This window comes from Filicampus tigris, chromosome 12 (assembly GCF_054856515.1).
Source record: "Filicampus tigris isolate MCC_2025a chromosome 12, RoL_Ftig_1.0, whole genome shotgun sequence".
NCBI lineage: Eukaryota > Metazoa > Chordata > Actinopteri > Syngnathiformes > Syngnathidae > Filicampus > Filicampus tigris.
The window spans coordinates 16,369,124-16,389,169 of NC_141228.1; the positions used below are offsets into that span (position 1 = coordinate 16,369,124).

Consider the following 20,046-nt stretch of genomic DNA (forward strand, 5'->3'; position numbering starts at 1 on the left):
CCCCCGGGCCCCGTCAGACCTCCCGCTCCCCTCCCCACCCCGGCTGGCGTAACGTTGACTGAGAGGTTTCAAGTAATCGTAGTGCGCCGGTGCGACGACCAGTGTTTTGCTGAATCCATTTTAAGTTGTGCCCATATGCGGCATTGAAAACTAGAGCCACAACACTTCCGACCAGATTAACTCTGGACTTTATATTTTTGTTATTAGCCATTGTCTGAATCTCAGCACCTGTTTATAATGAAACTCTTCATGTTATGTTTTACCAGCAAGTGCCTGGTCATTTGTAAGGCAAATGAGTGTTTTCCTCACGGTCGCAGGTGAGAATGAGGCGTGCCGGGAATAGCAAGAACAGCACGAGTCTTTTTCTGCGTATCTGTCCATTCAAAAGTAGTTCTTGAAATTTGTGATTGCAGTCTCACGATTGATAGTCGGGGGTCGTATTGGCCATTATCGACATAATTTCTAAAGTTTGAGATGACAAAGCCGAACAAAGTACCTTACGGCAATAATGCCTCTATGATTGGCAACACAGAATCGGAGTTATCTGCGTTAATGTAGTCTAACACCGCTAGTTAGAACATATTGTAATGCAAGTGGTGAGACACAAGCGTAAGTATAGCAGCCGTACGCTTCAAATCAATCGCTTTATTGAGAGAACGGTTACAATAAACATGTAATAAGCACATTCATGCATGAGCTGCTACAGCCACAAACGACACTTTGGCCCTCACTCGACACAGACCGACAAACGGTTGGCCAGTTAAGAGCGAGTCGCTAGCCTGAGCTAACAGACAACTCTACACTCTAATTTGCTGACTCCCACGTCACTCACCAGGTCAGACCCGACTTTTGATACCTCATATATTATATCAAAAAGTCACAGATATTATAGTGTGGAATGAGTATGGTAATAACGGAAAATCAATTATCATCCGATTACTCAAACTTATCAAAAGGTATCGCATTTTAGTTAAGGGCCTCCGTTTGTAAGTTGGTTCACGCAACAACGATTGTTGACAAATTGTTGTTTCATAGCGTTTTTGAAAACGTTCCATCCAACAAGGCGGACGTCGTTGACAAAAATGAACCGCGGCCAGGCCAGTTGGAGGCAGTATCACAACACACATATGTCCAACATCTGCGTTTTTTTAAAATACTGCTCGCCCAGGTGTATGAACGTTTATCAACTTCATGTATAAGAGATAGTGTAGTATGTACACACTTCAGTGGCGTTATAAACACCAAGCAATGTTGTATGGCTGTTGGATGTTTTGACTTGCTTGTTACATTACCTCTTTTTACAGATGAGAGTCAAGCGATCAATTTCCAAGACTCACTCAGTATTAAGTGCCAAATCAATGCAAGGTTCGTTTACCTTTTTTTTTTTTTAAATATAAAAAAAATTCATCTCATTTTTGGCACGCACAAATGCAAAAAAACACTCGCATCACAGCGTCAAGACACAGATGCAACTTTTCTAAAATGGGGGACGTGCACTTGCAATCAAATAATCAACGGAACGCAGTTGCTGTTGCATGTGTGCAGCTCAAGATAATGAGCCTGACTTTTTAGAGGGACTAGCTACTGCAGTTATTGACACAAATATACTCCCAAGTATTAAAATTTGTGTTTGATGAATTGCTGTACAAATGATAGTCCGGACTGGTTTGCATTCTTTGTGGGAGGGGAGGTCTTAAAACTACTTTTATTTGTGCGCAGAACTTGTCAACATTCCAACCGAAAACTTGATTTTTAAACGGGCGACACCCCAGGAGAGATGAGCACACACATTGCATGTGGCTGGGGATAGCCAGTGTTTATCTAGCAGTTCAGCAACAGGCACAACAACCTGAAACAAGTCAATGGAAAGAGCCCCCATCCCCCAACACACTGCAGCAGGAGCTTGTGGTGAACAAACCATCACCACATTCACACTGGTCCCCCCCCCCCCCCCCCCCCCCCCCACCGCCACCCCAACCCCCGCCTTTTTCATGGCCTTGCCCTCGCTGTGGTGCGTTCACGAACACTCTGGCCACTTTGAAGTAGCTTCGATCTTTTAAATCACCACCTAAAAGCAGTAATACAACCACAGCCAATCGGACTTTGAGACATATCGTATCCCCGTTATTTTTGCTCGAGCTCTTTCCATGGTGCGTTGATTGACAAACCTGTTGCTTTCGAACATTTTGGCGACAAAGTGACGCCCTTCGGTGACAGCCAGGCACGGTGGAGTCATTAAATAGCTGGTCGTGTACGATTAAAGGGAACTTGGGTTCAATTTTGCGAATGAATACACAGCTAAAGCCAAGTTTCCTCTTTTCGGAAAATGGAAGCGTATGTGTTCGACGGCAGAGGAGGAGGAGTGGAGAGGATGGCCCTTGAGAAATGTGAGTCGTGATCAGTTCGACAGTACCGGACTCGACACACTCAAATGTGATTAACATGCAATTCGGGGGGATTTTTTTTGTAAAAGGGGAGGGGGTTGGATCCACGTCACGTGTTTGTTAGTCAACCACGTCAAGCTTGATGAGGCAAACACTGGCCGGAATGCTAACTATTCGGGGTGGAAAAAGTGGTAATTTTTTTCTTTCTTGGAAAAAAAAGAACCAAGCAGGCCCTCATTAAAAAAAAAAAGATGCCATTTAAGCTAAAATAACAAATCAATTAACTCGTTTGTCGTCTGGGTGCTGAAGAAGTGACTGTAGACTACCCGCTGAACGCAACTTTCACCACCGGCACGAGTGAAAAGCCGTGGCCCAACACAGGCTGTCCTTCAGGGGTGACCTTTTTTTCAAACGAACCCCCTCACCACAAGTACGAACGACTAAGCCTTTATTAGCCGTCATATTTCCTTTATTACCTGTCAGCCCTTCGTAGTAGACTATCTGCCCATTAAATGAATGGATTCTAAATCACATGATCGATTCTGGTCGTTTAATAGTATATTAGAGGCGTTTTACTTTAAAGTTATCTCCCCCATTTTGTTATCTTTCAGCGCCCAAGCTGTGAATTTTCGTCGATTTCCCAAAATCAAAATGACGGCGCTACTTCCAAGAGGTGGAACGGAGAGGGGGGGGGGAACCCTCCGACAAGTCACGACGCAGTCTTGTCAGTCGCGGAGAGCTCGAACAGGTGCTGCCTGCTTGCCTAACTAAGCAAGCAGCCTTCTTGTCGCCAGAAAATGGAGGGAGGTGGCGAGAACAAACCGCGTCGTGACATTCAACAGTTACTTAAAAAAATGGAAGACTTACACCAACTGCCGCCGGTTCTCCCCAGAAACTCCTTCTTCTCGGAATTCCACAGAAAGCTCCTCCAGCCGCCATCGGTGTCCTTATTCCCCGACATGTTATAGAAATCCCCCCACGCATACGCCGGTAAACTCCAACTTTTTTGGGCTTCTTTTTTTCTGTTAAAAAAATAGCAACCCAGACCACTCGGGAGTGTTTTGAGGAGGAGACGACTGCTGCGCCTCACCGGAAACGCGAAAAGGGCACTTTGTAAGCCCGCACCGCCGCTTGAATCTCACTCTTTTTTTCCCCCTCTCTCTTTCCCCTCTCTCTTTTCCCTTTCTCTCTCTCTCTCTCTCTCTCTCTCTCTCTCTCTCTCGCTCTCTCTCGCTCTCTCTCTCGCTCTCTCTCGCTCTCTCACTCTCACACGGTGTGCAACTCCGCCCGCAAACTCCCGCAATAAGTTCCACCGCGAGAGGGAGGAGGAGGTGGGTAAGACAGGGGGGGCAACTAACCAATCAGAGTGGCGTGCTGCTGTATGACGTCACGATGAAGGCAGTGCGGAGGAGGGGGGGTTCAAATGAGGGGGGCGGGGGGTAACGTCGCACAGTTGCCAAGAGCAGTAAGACAAAATGGGCCAGGTGCCATAGCAACCGTACCCCCCGCCCCCCCAACGTTCTTCTCCCTCTCTAACGTAGTGGCTGTTGGTGACTTCATTACCTTGCCAGAACTAAACGTGGGTGCTAATATGATGACAAGTGAAGGGATAAATTTGACCATAACAGTAGTGCTCTATTGGGGTGTATGAACAAAATGGGTACATGAACAAAATGGTGGCTGACTAATAACCCTTTAGGGCAGTGCTTCTCAGAGGGCCACTTTGAAAAATCAAATCTACTTACCATTTTATCAGCTTTCAATATAAATAGCCAGCATAAAGTGAATTTTGAGAATTACCAGCTTTCCATATAAATAGCCAGCATAAAGTGAATTTTGAGATTTTTTTTTCTAAAGACGTGATACATATTTGAAGACATCTGCTGAAAACGTGCAGTCTGACAATGTATAGTACACATCTGTGGTGATTTAAGTTTTTTCTTCATTTAAGTTTTTCTGATTTCATTTGAGTGTCTAAATTGGCGCAGCGTGACAAACTTCATAGGTTATCTGGTTCAATTGTACACATGTGGTTAGCTAGCTAGTTAGCTACCCTTTGGATAGTCCGCTCGCATGGCCGCTTTAGAGCGCCTTCTTGTCGACCCGTGCGTGCACGCACGTCACAGATACAGGTGGAATAGCGAGGAAGAGGGAAATTTTAGACCTGCAACTAAGAATTATTTTAATAACTTTTTAATCCGTCAATCATGTTTTCGATTAATTGATTTGGATTAAAAATAATAAATGATGTCCCTTACCTCAATATATGGGCGGCATGGAGGTCAACTGGTTGGCACGTCCGCCTCACTCTGCGTGGGTTTTCTGCGGTTACTCCGGTTTCCTCCCACATTCCAAAAACATGCATGTTAGGTTAATTGGACGCTCTAAATTGCCCCTATGTGTGATTGTGAGTGCAAATCTTTGTTTGCCTCTGTGTGCCCTGCTTTTTTTTTTTAAGTGACAGGGGCTTTGCTCTGGCATGGACACTTTAGAGCGCTATGTTATAGCGACGTGGAAAAGCACATCCTCACCTTGTAATTCTTATTACCACCACTTGTAGGTCTGGAGTGGAAAAGCATCATCTTCTAGTTACAACAGATGTAAATGTCTTTTAAACAGTTTACTTAGCAAGAAAGTATATATTACTTGTTCATTTTCCCGTATGCTCTGTTGTTTTTGTGCTCTATTTTGCTTGTGTACCAGATTTATGTTTTTGTCTGTTTGTGTGCCGGATTACATTAAAACTACTTCAACAAGTTCCACACACTTTGTGGCTGGATATGGCATGGGCCAAAAAACAAAACAATTTTGGAACGGTGTTTCGGAGCCAGATGAAGGTGCGTGTCGGGGTATTTATTTTCACTTTTGTTTGACCTCTGAGTGAGTCTTTATGGTAGAATTAGCGTAGTCTTTTTCATTTTAACAGTTAAACCTCTGGCTCACAAAAAATTCCATTCACAGCCTTTGTGCCCACTAGGCAGTAAGTTTCCACCTCACATGTGTGTGTGCACACGCATGCAAGTTTGTGTGTGTGGAATATTGAGCCGGGATTTGGCTACCGAACAATTGAAAATCACTCTCCAAGCTCTTCAAATCAGATTTATAATGAGCACAGAGTCGGGAGCAAATGGGGGCGGGGGTGGAGGGGCACTGATATATGGCCTGATTAGCTTACAGTCTCAGCTGCTCCGACATGTAGCTGCTATGCACACCGTATCTGCATGGGTATAAGAAAAATAGGTGCATTTTGGACTAATGGTTTAATTTCAGTGACAATTGGAACCGCTACTTTTGGCTCCGCCTTTCAAAGCCACACACACTCAAAGTTGCAGATATTGCGATGGTTACCCGAAGTGGACGACAATAATACTGCCGCCTCACATTTTGTTTTTTAATCCTGCAATAAAAAAAACGTTATCCAATCACTCAATTAATCAATGGGATAATAGTGGGATAATTAGCTCTGAAAATATACTAAATTGACGGTTGAAATTCAACCCATTCTGTGTAGCTGATGTGGTGTCTATACAAAACTGCGACGTGTAAAAAAAAAAAAAAAAGTTGCTACTTGTAAAGCAAACATGTTCAGACCTGTCAATCATACCTTGAACAAACCATATTGCTATTGCTAATGTGTTGTGATGTGTTCTACGCATGTTATTGTAGTCACCTGATGGTTTACTTTGTGGATTGTTGTGTTTGAACCTATAGTGTTATTAAAGTTTGCAGTCGGAATCGTTGACAGAAGCCCGGTTAAAACCAGAGGCGGATTGGCCTATAGACGGGTACCTACCCTAAAAAAAAAGACGGAGGACGGAAGGGTACCCACGCTGCAGACGGATGACGAATAACAGACGCTCAATTTTTAGTAAAATGCCCAGCTCTGCTGTTATATTGTCAGTGTACATGTTTTGCACCGCAGTATAGATGCTAATTAGCATTAGCGTTAAGATAGCAGACCGAAAGGCTCAGCTATGGTTGTTTTAAATACACGAGGTGTGATTCTCTTTGTTCTAAATTGAGTTTGATCATAAACGTCAATTAGGGGTGTCAATAAAGAGCTCCAAGCCTTTTTTTTGAAGAACTACTCTTTTGTAAAGTGAGGTGAGTTGAGTTCGCTGACACCATATTTCGACATTTTTGTTCACAAATCAAAGCAAAACAATCGGCCGGACGACTGCACCACCGTATGACAGTAAACCACAATACACTTATTTTTACTCTTGTAGTATAGTTCCGACGGTTCAGAGAAAACAAAAACAACGTGACTTCCGCGTGAATGGCAATGGGTCTGTTTTCACTGCATTCAAAAAGTAAACAATGTAATGAACTCCGCCGGCGACAGTATTGATTTTTTTTTATGAGGCGATAGCACAGCGGGCCCGCCGTGTTTGCGCAGATCAAGGCTTAGCCAAGATTACCAGGAGGTGCGGCATTCTGAGATGGCTTGTGGACGGAATCTGGTATGCGGGGAGCCAGCCCGACTCGAACCTGTCAACAATAGTGTGTCTATGCAGGCGGCCCCCGGGTGTGGGGGGAGGTTCGGATCGACTCCTCCACAAAGTTGTCAAAAAAAAAAAAAAAAAAAAACCTTCCCATAGGCAAGTTACCTGTTGTCATTATAAAAGCTTTACAATGGACAGGCAGTGTTTACAGTAAAACGACTCAGCCTTTAAGGATTAACCACTGTGACAAATAAAGCTAAATTTAAGTCAAACTACTCACTTCTTTGGAGATGCCTTCCAGAGATGTAAAAGAGTAAATCACAGTTTGAATCTCAAATAAAGTCAAACTACCAACTCTGAGTTAACCAATGATTCAATACAACCCAAAAAAAAAAAAGAAAAAAAAAGTCTCACAACTCACCTTTGACAGCCAGGTAAAGAGGTTAGCCCCTGCTATGAAATAAAAACTACAATAAAGTAAAACGAATTACCCTTTGAAGATGCCTAACACACACATCATTGAGTTACATAACTCAAAATTAAATTTAAATAAAGGTCACCCTGTACGTCCAATTATTTAATGCACGCAATAGTGTTTTTTGTTTAGTTTTGTTTCCAGGCTATAGTTTTTGGAGATGACCGCTGCCAATCCTCTCCATGCAATTACCTCTGTACTGGTTTTTGTTGTAAAACCTGTTACGTGAATTTACGTAGGCATCCACTTTGTAAACACTGAGTAGACTTGAGGCGAGTTGAAGCAAGCTATACATCTAAGAAGGCTGTGTTGCGTTCTAAGTGTAAACTGGAAGCTTCTGCTGTGACCTTGCACCAGTGGGAGGCCTTGCTTATTCACCGCAGTCTGTCTTTAATATGTCACAGTTCCTTTTCACCTGAACTAAAGGGGGGCCAATATTGTGGACAGTTCTGTGATCCCAAATTTTTGCCAACAGTTTTGGGGATGGTTCTTTGCTGTTCCAACATGCAACAAGCACCAACAAGCACCGGTTCACAAAGCAAAGTTAATAAAGGCACGGATGAGTGAGTTGTGCGTGGATGAACTTGACTGGCCCGCACAAAATTCTGACCTGATCCCAGTAGAACACCTTTGGGATGAATTACAGCACAAGCCTGCTCATTCATTGTCACTGTGTGACCTCACAAATGTGTTTCAGGAAGAATGGTTAAAAAAAAATCCCATTAACGCAATTTGAAACCTTGCGGAAAGCCGTAATGGGAGATGTTTATATCCAGCTATAGTCAGGTGTTGCATAGATGTTGCCTTCAGGGACAGCCTGAAATCGTAGTTGTTGTCATACTTAGCGATTGTTCCAAATGTTCTTAATATAGCCGGTCAGTTCACGCACTGATCCATTTGTCCTCAGACCATCCATCCAATGTCAGGTGTTGCCTTCAAGGACAGTCTGAAATTATTGCTTTCATTGTTCCAAATGTCCTTAATTCATCCATCCATTCATCCATTCATCTCTCCAATAGGCAATTGTTGTTTTTCAGAACAGTCCGAAATCATAGATTTCCTCATTTCCTGCTAAACTGCTAAATATATTACTTACACTTAAGTATATGAGTGCAAAATATAAACCTCATTATTTACTTACATTTTTGGTAAGCGTACTAAACTGATTGTTTATTGATTCTTATATTTCAGCAATAAAAATGAAAAATGTCTTGCCTAGTTGGCCTGTGTACCATCATTTAGAGACTTTGTTTGCGGTTGCCAAGCTTCGTTCGTCACTCCATTCTCGGCACTAAACCTGACACCAATGCTAACAAGCTAACAAACATGTAAACTGTGGGCAAATAAACGCACCCAAAATAGTCGGAGTGACGCTTCTTTTTCCTGCGAGGCCTTTTCATCTTATCTTAGACACGCATCCTCCTTCCGAACAACCACCAGAGGTTGTTTTTTTTCCCCCCTAATGGTTGCCCGGAGCACAATGGTTTGTCAAGGTTACTGTGTTGGCCTTTTGCTCGCACTCTTAATTTCATCAGTGAAGCCCAATTAAACAGCAAAGGTCTGATGAAGGGGGGAATAGAACCATGCTGGGTGACCTTTTGACATGCTAGCGCAACGCCACATACCACAGATTGCTTTCGGCTTTCTGTCGCCATTCATAATTGTAGCAGCCAATGTTAGCCTTTGAGTATGTCAATGGAAGCTGTACAGTACGTATACTGTACACATATATATATATATACACTGTATATACTGTATATATATATATATATATACACACTGTATATATGTATATACTGTATATATATATGTATACATTGTATATATGGATATATACATATATATATATATATATATATATATATATATATATATATATATGTATATATATATATGTATATATATATATATATATATATATATATATATATATATATATATATATATATATGTATATATATGTATATGTATACATTGTATACACATTACACAGATGTGCGCATTTTACTAAATTTTGCCGGTTCGTTATCCGGCCAGGGTACCCATCTTCCGTCACTCCTTCATTTTTCGTGACGAACTAAATTGCCACCGTTAGTCCGTCAGAAGTCCGTTGGTCCGTCAGTCGGTCCCTCCCAAAAAAACGTCAAAAAACGGGCATCCGCCAGTGATGGACTAATGGTCTGTCAGTGACGGATGACGACGGTGAAAACCCTCTTCCGTCATTCATCTTATAAAGCAATCGTCAGCAAAACCGACGCCCATCAGTGACGGACTGACGGACCGGTGCCCATCTCTGTGTGTACACAGTATATACTGTATATCTATCTTGATAAATGCCTGTGCTTACAGTTTGAAATCATACCTTTCTTTACACACCTAATCCATCTACTGTATCTACAAGCATTTGTGGTGTGTATGGGTAGTAAATATTTGTTCCAAAGTTGCACTATATTTAATTTATTAATTCAGGTGACTTTCTGGCCACTGATAGGAAAAAAGTGACTAATGAGGCGTAGCATCTTTTATCCCGGCGACCATATTGATGCTGTACGGTGTTTTCCTTCTTTGTGGAAAATGTACGTCATTGCCCAATTCCAATGGAAGCCAGATCTGCGTCATGTTGCACAGTTGTCATATTGGATTATGTTGTTACCAGACAGGCATGCTATTAGAACCTTCAAAAATATGCCTTCCCTTTTCTCTGAAACACTGATAAAAGATTAATCATTCACTTACTGTGTTAATGTCCGACAGGCTTTTAATACATTTTGAAAAGATCTGTAGTTTATCATTTGATCTTGACAATTATGAGCATTTCCTTGATCCCGATCAAACTGTGTGTGTGTGGAAAATGAACAGTATGTAAAAGTTCAACAAAACAATTCCCAGCATGCACCAGGGCTGTAGGGCCCTAAATTGTGATTCCAGTTTATGGCTGTGTTTTATTGTCAAAACAAGGCACGCTTATCTCCGTAATTGTCACGGTTTAGGGTCCAATAAAGGATTACGATAGTTAAACATAACACCTAACAACGTCTAGACAATCGTTTTTACAGCAACGATAGACATTATGAACCAAATTCGATGGTCATATAAATCCAATTCTTTGGTATAGGGACTGCCTGAAATCCGTTTGTCTGTCCGTCCGTCCTCTGTATATCATCTTGTAACCCCAGCGAAAGTGTTTTCATGGTAGTTGGATTGATTGTCATATTTGAGGTAAATCGTACTCCAACTGGAGTCAATGATATTGTATCATAAATGGAGTGTATTGAATCGTGTTATAACTAGAGTGAATCATATTCTTTTATATCTACAGTGAATCATGATTGGAGTGAATTGTATTCTATCGTAACTGCGAGGCAGATGTGCTAGCCACTTGTCTACTGTGCTGCTCTTTATTTACATCCCTTTTGTTATGTTTTATTATGTTTTTTAAGACAGTGCTATTTTTTTTACTAAAAAATTTTTTTTTAAATTATTTGTTATGCGAAAATTGAGTTGTGAGGTTGGTTAAACTCAGAAGCCAAGGCACATTTGTAGATGAATGAAGCCCTACATTGAACAAGCCCCGTTCCCAAAAGACAACCCTAAAATAGATGGCGGCGTCTATAAATACTTGCTGGTTGTGCTCCCGTTCAGGACTCTTATTTTGGAAACATGGGACAGTGTTTTATTTTGGGATGCTTTGAAGATAATCACAAGGGGGTGGTATGGAATGGTGAGGCCCTCAAAGAACAAATGGATGCCTTCCCCTCGCTAATCAGGGTGACAAGAGATGCTCGGCAGGTTGCCGCAGAGACCGGAGGACGCTTGGAAACAACGCGTCATTGGCTGACTCATGTCCTAATGCGAAAGAGCAGTTAGGAGCCTGTCTAAACTACAAACTAATGAGAAAACAGATTTCAAAATGGCAATTTTCTTGCTATTATGATCATTTCTTCTCACAAAACTACAACGTCTGTGAAGTCCCAATCCCAAAATTTTACATTGCTTTAAATATCCTGCACTTAATCCCACAAGTATTTTGTAAAATGGACCTTCTATGACATTGACACCGTGATGTCTATGAATTATTTTATGTGTACATTATGAAAGCATGAGTGCATGCAGTATGTGGGAGGAGAATGATAGGAAATGTGACACTGTGTACATAAAAGAAGATTAGCTAATTTGTCATCTTTTGTTTCCCCCACGGGAATAGATGACGCCAACGCCCAGTGATAGAGCACTAAGTGGTGAGTGTAAAATGGAGGCTTTCAGCGAATGCCCTTTTTGACCGTTTTAAGGCAATTAGCTTAATAAAGAGTGACACTGTATTGATACATTAACGGCTCCCCAAGGCATATTATTACTGGTATGGTATTAATATTTTATTTCATGTTCGTTCAGCTTTTGAGATGCAGGTGGAGTGTATGTATGTCATAACGTTTATTTGTTAGCCTGCTCAAAAGTAAGTATGCAAATGTTTTATATATCTATGATAATGACGGGACTTCCCCCCCCCCATTCTAACAACCTGAAAATACACAAAAAACAAAAACATGCCTGAAAAAGTTTTGAAAATGAAATATTTTGACATAATTTCCCAATCTACTTAGCGAGCTCCACAGCTATCCACCAACCTATTTGCCAACAAACCAACCTGCGAACCTAGCTTCAAATATAGCTACCTACCAAGCTACTTAGCTACCTGTCAACCTATTTAACGACCTCCCTACCAACCTAGGACCTTTAGGACCTTCATACCTACCAAACTACCTACCTACTTACCTACCTAGCTAACTACATACCTACCAAGCTACTTACTGACCTACTACCCTACTTACCTCCCAACGTACCTACATATGTACCTACCAACCTGTGTACCAATTTAATTTACCAGATTAAATTGTTAAATAAGTGTAAATGTAAATGCAAGTATAAATGTTTTTTTAAATATATATACCGGTACCTAATTTGTCTCAGTGGTTGCTTAGTACAGTGGTTGCTTAGTACAGTGTTTGTGTGCTTGTGTGTGTGCATGGAAACACTTTTGTCAAATCCGAGCTGGTCGCAAATGACAGGTTTGCTCAGCTCGGTGTGTAAACATTAATAATAAACGTCTATGGGCTAAAAAGCTGTAGCAACAGGAACATGCTATCACAAAAGAATTGAGATGGTTAATGTGACAGGCTAGTGAGTAGTGACAGATGTAGTGACTAATGATAAAATATTCTGAAAATTGTGTGAACCTGGAATTACAATTAGTAGCGTCGATGACAAAATGTAGTGCATGGCATGGCTGCCACCAGCAGAGGCGCTGTTGATTCACTCTTAACTGGCGTGTGGTCTGAAGAAGAAAGTGTGCCAAATTGTAATTGGAGTAATTGTATGGTATTGTAATTGTCATGATGATCGTTTAATTGTTGCCTTGTAGTCAGAGTGAATTAAATTGGAGTCAATCAATTGGACAATTGGAATGAATCGTTGTATAATCCATTGTAAGCGGGGTGATTGTTTCATAATCGGAGCAAAGCGTATCGTATCACTTTATCATCAGAGTAGCGGTAGATTGTATTGTGGGTGAAGTCAGTTGTACCGTAATTGCTGTAAATCATATCATGTATCTTAACATGGTAAATGGAGGGAATTATATAGGAATTAAATTCAAACTTATCTTAATGCATCATAAAGGGAATGAATCACATCCTATCGTGAGTGGTGTAACTTGTATGTTTTGTCACGACTGTAGTTAAACATACCGCATCACATCAGGAGAGTAAACTGTATCGTATTGTAATTATCGTGAATCCTATCATATTTGCAGTGAATTGCATCAAAACCTTAGTGAATTGTTTTGTAATTGAGTGTATCATAATTAAAGCGAATCCTTTGGTATCACATCATACTCTATATGGAATGAATTTTATGGTGACTGGAGTGAATCGTATCATATAATATTTCAACTGTGTCGTATAGCAGATCAAAAGTATTGTATTATTGTCTCAATATTCGTATCGCATTGTCTTCAGTGCTAAAGGTGTCTTGTGTAAAGGTACTTTGTCTACATTGAATATCCCATTTGTGACAGAGTCCAATTATTGGCTCCAGGTCCTAAACATTCATCTCCTGTGCGGATCTTTCCAATAACACTCTCTCCTGGTGTTTATATTAAAGTGGAACACATGGCTACGATTGCTAACAGGTGACCGAGTGCATGCAACAGAGGCTAACAATGCATGACATAAACGGAGTGAATCACATCGTAATTGGATGAAATCGTTACTCTGAATCGTACCACAATGCACACAAAGTGAATCGTGTCGTCGTATAAGTGTATAAGTATAATTGTATCACATTGGAAATGGAGTGAACCGTATCGCATTGTATTTATAGTGAATTGTATGACATTGTGAATAGAGTGAATCGTATTGTAATTGGAGTGAAGTGTATTGCATCGTAAACTGAGTGAATCCAATCGTATTTTGGAATTTGAAGGAATCATATTGTTTCACATCATAAATGTGAATCGTATCGAAATGACAGTGAATCCCGTCATAGCTTATCATCAAGGGAGTGAATTGTATCACGTTGCATTGTAAAGGGAGTGAATCGTAGCATAATTACAGCGACTCGTATCATATTTGAGTTCTGCATATCCGTATCGCATCTCGGAGTAAATTTTATCGGAACTGCAGTGAATCTTAACGTTTTTGGAGTAAATCACATCGTCATTACTTTGGCTCATCATAAAGAGAGCGAATCGTCTTGTAATCGGAGTGAAATGTATAATGTCCTATTTTAAAGGGAGTGAATCGTAGCGTAATCGGAGCGAGTTGTACATTGTATCATAATTAGAGTTGGGAGTGTCCTTTCGCATCTCAGAGTTAATTTTATCGTAAATGCGGTGAAATGTATCGTTATTGCCGTAAATAATTCATATCGTAATAACTGTAGCTACTTTCAAATATCATATGAAATGGTTGCAAGGTCCAGTTGTCCTGCATCTTCCGTTTCACGTGTACTCTTTCCCCAAAACACATTTTCTTGTTTATATTGAAGTGGAACACATGGCTACGATTGCTAACACATGAGCGAGTGCACGCCAGAGAGGCTAACAAAGCATGACGTCAATATTTGAATCGCACGTAATAAATGGAAAAATCCTGTCTTTTAAGGTGCACCCTTACAAGCCGACAGTAATTCCTGCATTCTTTTCCCCGAGTCCACCTTAAAATGTCCAACGAGGTCCAATGAGTTTTGGATCGTGGCTCTCGGCGGCTCATTTACATCGACGCCGGATGCCAAACATCTGGAGGCTTATAAGCAGGCGTTTGCGAGGGAGAGCGCCACAAGTCCTCACCCGTCAACATGAATCCGGTTCTGGTGGCGCTGTCCTGGTCCCTAGTGGTCTCGGTCCGGGCTCAGTTTCAGTCTCCGTCGCACGACCACCAGGACATGGGCTGGGTCAACGGCTACCGCCAGGGTTTCAGCTTCCAGTGCCCCCACGGCGAGGCCCTGGTGGCCGCCCGGAGCTATTTCAGCGCCGCCGACGGTTCCGACCGCACCTGGTCCTTCGAGTGCCAGCCCACGCCCGAGGGCTTGGGACCCCCCACCGACTGCTGGTGGGACGACATCAACCGTGCCGGCCTGGAGTGGTAGGTGACCTTCTTTGTGGACCGTTCTAATTATAGAAAATACTGCATTTCTGCAATTTGTTAGCCTTATAGCATAATTGTCAAAGTTGTTTTAAACTTACTTTTTTTTTTACTCAACTGCAGATTGTGGGGAGGCATTTGTATGATATAAAGTTTTTTCTGTTGTTGATATTCTGACTTCATTTTATGTCAAATTTACTTTAGTTTGTTGTGTTTTCTTGCAAAAAAAATTTTTTTTTTTCTTGTAAAGTGAATATTTTCTTTATGCTATTATAACCTTTTTGGGGGGGGATGAAATTACCAATATTTTTATTGTTGCAACGTCCTTCATTTCCACCCCTCTATTCAAAAACTTGGCAGTGCGCAAAAACAGGTTTCTGCATGAAAATCTCAGTTTATCCTCATAAAGTCATTTTTGTTTCTGTTCTTGATGGCATTTGTTTCTAGTAAAATTCTGATTCTATTAGGACGTTCTTCTCACAAAATTGAGAATTTTATTTTTTATAAATTTAGTTTTTGCCTATTCTTTGTCAAATTAAACTGAAATTACTATTATTTTTCAGTTTTCACATTACAGCTTTTTTTCACAAACTGACTTTATCCTCAAAGTAAATGTTGTTTCTGTGTTTGATGATATGACTTTTTCAAAATTGCGACTTTATTCTCATAGTGTCATGTCATGTCATCTTCCAAACCGCTTATCCGAAACAGGGTCGCGGGGAGTTGCTGGAGCCTATCCCAGCCGTCAATGGGCGAAGGCAGACTACACCCCGAACTGGTCGCCAGCCAGTCGCAGGGCACACATAGACACTGTCACTGAGCGGGAATCGATCCCACGCTGCCCGCACACAACTCGGGCGTGTGTACCACTACACTATCAGCGGACCTTATTCTCATAGTGATACAGCACAATTTTTCTCACAAAATTAAAGCTTATTTATCGTAAAGTTAGGTCTTTTCCATTGATATGACTTTTTCCTCATAAAATTATAGTCAATTTTGGGGTTGTCGGTATTCCACCGTTATTTTCGCCATTCTTGTAACATGAAAAGTTTGGTGTGTTACATTGTTTTCTTTCTTGTAAAAGCGCTATTTTCTTGTTGTGCAGTTAAAAACATTAGTAATGATGTAGAAACCTGAGTTTGAATTTCAAAGTTGTCGCTGAGTATTTTTATCTCGTAAAAATGGTCCTATAAAGTATTTTTTTTTTCTGTCTTTAACATTACGACTTTGTCCTCGTAAAATTACAGTGACTTTTTGTCATAAAACGCAATTTGATGTTTGTAGAGGATTTTGCTCTTGTTGATATTATCGCTTTATTCTTCCAAAGTTACTTGTTGACATAATGATTTTTTTTGTCTCTTAAAATTGCAGCTTTACTCTCGTGAAGTTACACACGTGTCTTCTATTTGTTGGAAAGAATGAAGTGCATTTTGACGGCCCTTCGGAGGCTGCATTTTTTTAATTTTATTAGCCACATACTAACAGATGTCCTACAACATAGGCACAGCAGTCTACTTATTGAGCTCAGAAGCATATTTTATATTAGAAAAATCTCAGGGCAGTTGATCACCAAACAACAATATCATCAAAAGTATGTATACTAAAATACTGCTGATCCCGTCTCAGTTTACTCCCAGATGGCTGGAGGAGGTTGAATGAAGTGATTCATTTTGACAAAGTAAGGGGTACAAAATACAGATACAGTAGTTGCTTTCAAATGTAGATGGAGTGGAGTCAAATTCCAAAGTCACAAGAAAAATAAAGACTCAAATAAAGTGCAGATACCTGACAAATCTATTCAAATAAAATTGTAATACTTCAGTGACTTTCCACCATCGTGAATCACTGATCTACGTGATAAAAAGTTGAAAAAAAGAAAAGGAAATTGTGATGTAAGTTACAGTTAGAATAAAAGTTGAAACGTCCTCTCTGAACTTGTCATGCGAAATGTCAGCGGTTGCGCAACAATCCGTGAATGAACTTCCAGCAAAACCGCTTTGCTGGGCCACAAAAGGAGTGTCGTAAAGTTGAACTTCAGATTTACTGCCTACCAGTTGACTTGATTCAAAGGCAAACACTCCATTAAGCACCACATTTACCCGACACTAACATACTCCCAAGTCTATTTGAATGAACACCACGGGTCGGGGGGGAAATATCCCCCGTGGGTTATAGTAGGCTGTGTTGCCATGACAAATGTCTACGTATGCCCAAGACCGCCCACCCACCCCCCGCGGACCTCAACATTCCCTACATATGTTGCACTGACAGGGAAAACCGAGAAGAATTGCACTACTTCAACAATGACATGTGATGTATTTTAAAACCACATTGTGTTACCACAGTCCGCTAGCTTAATGCTAACGCAATTTGCAAAACGCCGTAGACAGGCTAATAAAACTACCGTTGATGTGGCTGACACAAAAAAAGCAATGAATATTTGAACACAAACGGCGGAGCAACACACGTAGACGGGCATAACTCACAGGTGTATATTCTTCATCTTCTGTGAAAAACGACTAATATTACTGCAGCTTACCGAGCAGTTGTCACCACCTTTTTTGTCCATGCACATATTGCACTGCACACTCATGATGCACAAGTGGTTATGTTCTATTTAATTATTACTGTATGTCTTAATAAGGTACAATACTGTAGATTGCTATTTTTCCAAACTAAAAAAACATGTTTATGCTTTATGGGGGTCTGGAATGGATTAATGGCATTTACATTCATTTGATAATTCAAATGAATGACAATATTTGGAGATACTTGCCGTGTGTGGTCTGCCCAATGATGACTTTTTTTTTTTTCTTTTTTTTTTTTACACCTTTATCTTTGCAGGACTTCAAAGTGCACCCGTAACGGCCTGGTGGCAGGCGTGCAGAGCAAGTACTTTGAGAGCGTCTTGGACCGAGAATGGCAATTCTACTGCTGCTACTACAAACGGCGATGTCCCTACTCATGCATGTGTGTATGCAGATTTTCGGGGGAATATTTGTGTGTGCTTTTTGTGGAGAAACCCAAGTTCAAGCACCTGACAGTCTTTTGAATTTTTCTTTCGGCGCTAGATTTGATTTGGGGGGGAAATTACCGATACGTGGGAATCTGAAAAAAAAAAATGTAATAGGCTCCCGGATTGAATGATGTTGTTTTTCACTACAGAAAGACCAATGACATTCCTGAACACCACCAAGAGGAGGGCGAGCTAGTGGTTCCAAACTACGGCTATTTCATCCGAGGAGCTGAGACCACCTTTAGCGGAGTGCTGAGGTCTGTTTCCAACAGCCCTCTGAACTTCTCTGTTTTATCTTGTTTTGCCGGATTGACAAGTGTCGTCTTGATATTTGCCCGCAGGGATCGCCAGTGGAAGTACATCTTGTGCCGGATGACCGATTTCGACTGTGAATTTGAGAATTTGTAGAAAAACTTCATGTTTACCTATAAACGCAGTAATAATTCAATAATTATTAGCAATAAGTCACTAGCATGCAACATAGAAAATGCACATAAAAACCTCAAAACATTTAAACAACAAATGCCATTAATTTGTGGTCGCTTATGCAAAGTCCCTTTCATGTCGGTTTGGCAACTATAAACATATTGTTCTATAACCACAAGTTTAAAAGCGTCACTTTCTTCATTACATCGTGTAGGCCTCTTTATCCTGTGTGATGTAGATTTATATTATCTCAGCATATGGTACAAATAATCCAAGAAATCTTGAACATATTCAAACAACTTTTTCCACTGTCTGTGAAACACCGTTGTCGCATTTTGCAACGTTTCATGCAACCAAGAAAAGAAAAAAAAAAAAAAATTGCTACGTTCATAAGCATCAACGCTCGGTGAGATACTACTTTTCACTTTAACTTTTATAAGACATGCTGCTGATACTGGGAACTCCCTATACTTTTTTATTTTGTTAGATATTAAAACAAAAACAAGTGACTGTTTAACATTTCAGTTATTTTGAAAACTATTTACTGGAGAAAACCTTTTTTTTTTTTTTTTTTAGTTTTTCATTTAGCTTGAGACATGCTAATGAAAGCTCCCTGAAGTTTTTGTTAAAATTGGAAACCAAAGCCACCTATTCTCTATATGTTTAAAATGAAAAGGAAGCCTTTAACATGTTGAACATTTTAAAAGTTGTTTCAACAAACATGTTTGATGGCATTTCAATAAGGTTCCGTTGTTTAATTTTCACGCTAATATTTTCACTTTTACAGAAAATGAATATCGGTTATCGGCCCCCTTGACTACTAATAATCGGTATCCATATCGGCCCTGAAGAAGACATATCGGCCTATCACTAGTCCAAACCCCGCCACACCTTTCGACGAATAGGTTTCCCTGCATGTCGGCCGCCGTACGCAACCCCGCCCCCCACCCCGTTTAGGGAACCGAACCTGAACATTCCAGGTCTTCTCTTGCCACCTCCTACAGTTCCACTGGGAGGACACCTGAGCCATTCCCAAAACCAGCTGAGAGACTCTCCGGTGTGTCCTAGGTCTGGGAGTTATCCAAGGAAGACCTATTATACCCATAAGACCAATTAAAAACCCATGTGTAGTCCCTGAACCCGAACTTGTCTGACTTGTAGGCCAGCAGCCTGAACAAGGGTAGTCCAGGAAAAAAAGAAGTTAGGACACTTTGTTGGCTTTATCGTTTATCTCACTTGTTCGAGACAGGACTGGTGTTTTTTTGTTTGTTTTATTTACCACTCTGGTCCAGCTCCAAAATGCAGTTAACAAACTGGAGGATACAATGAACTGAGTGGTCCCTCTTTGAGGAGAGCGCCGGGGTCTGGGCCAGCTGCTTTTCAGCACTGTTTGTTTACGGCAGCTGCCGTCTCGGGGCTTGAGGCCAAACACCGTCACACTGGGCCAATCCCTTCCGCCACCGAGCCGCAGACTCACGGCACGCCACACGCCTGCTGAGGCCCCCCCCCCTCCTAGTCCCCCTCACCTACTAAAGAACCCAAAGTCGCTTGGCCCAGTGAGAACTTTTCTTGTTCTTTTTGGGCGATCAATCTTTAACTTTCTGTTCAGTGGCCAACAAACATTCAAGTTCTCATGGTGTGGGTGAGGGTGCAAGGG

The 20,046-nt window shown here is 41.1% G+C and overlaps 2 protein-coding genes across 3 annotated transcripts in view; one reads left to right on the plus strand and one right to left on the minus strand.

The window, feature by feature from the left end:
- Positions 1–3,660, minus strand: part of atp1b1a (ATPase Na+/K+ transporting subunit beta 1a) — a 15,809-nt gene extending 12,149 nt beyond the window's left edge. The window contains exon 1 of the mRNA XM_086046415.1: positions 3,252–3,660. Coding sequence (XP_085902541.1) covers positions 3,252–3,345 — 94 coding nt within the window. The 5' untranslated portion in view covers positions 3,346–3,660. The remainder of the gene's footprint in view (positions 1–3,251) is intronic.
- On the plus strand, positions 2,109–18,610 carry dpt (dermatopontin). Of its 2 annotated transcripts, XM_086046417.1 has the most exons (5): positions 2,109–2,150; positions 14,465–14,944; positions 17,792–17,917; positions 18,113–18,220; positions 18,305–18,610. In XM_086046417.1, exons 2-5 carry the CDS (start codon positions 14,658–14,660, stop codon positions 18,369–18,371), a joined length of 588 nt encoding a protein of 195 aa, XP_085902543.1. In that variant the 5' UTR covers positions 2,109–2,150; positions 14,465–14,657; the 3' UTR covers positions 18,372–18,610. The 2 variants fall into 2 exon arrangements, with proteins under 2 accessions (XP_085902543.1, XP_085902542.1); XM_086046416.1 differs by lacking the exon at positions 2,109–2,150 and having other exon boundaries at positions 12,668–14,944.
- Positions 18,611–20,046: the final 1,436 nt, after the last annotated feature.

Excerpts from the sequence above, each read along its gene's own strand:
- dpt (XM_086046417.1), top strand. The coding sequence starts at position 14,658 with ATGAATCCGGTTCTGGTGGCGCTGTCCTGGTCCCTAGTGGTCTCGGTC. Across the intron at positions 14,945-17,791 it reads AACCGTGCCGGCCTGGAGTG|GACTTCAAAGTGCACCCGTA; the intron begins GTAGGTGACCTT and ends TTATCTTTGCAG. Across the intron at positions 17,918-18,112 it reads CGATGTCCCTACTCATGCAT|AAAGACCAATGACATTCCTG; the intron begins GTGTGTATGCAG and ends TTTTCACTACAG.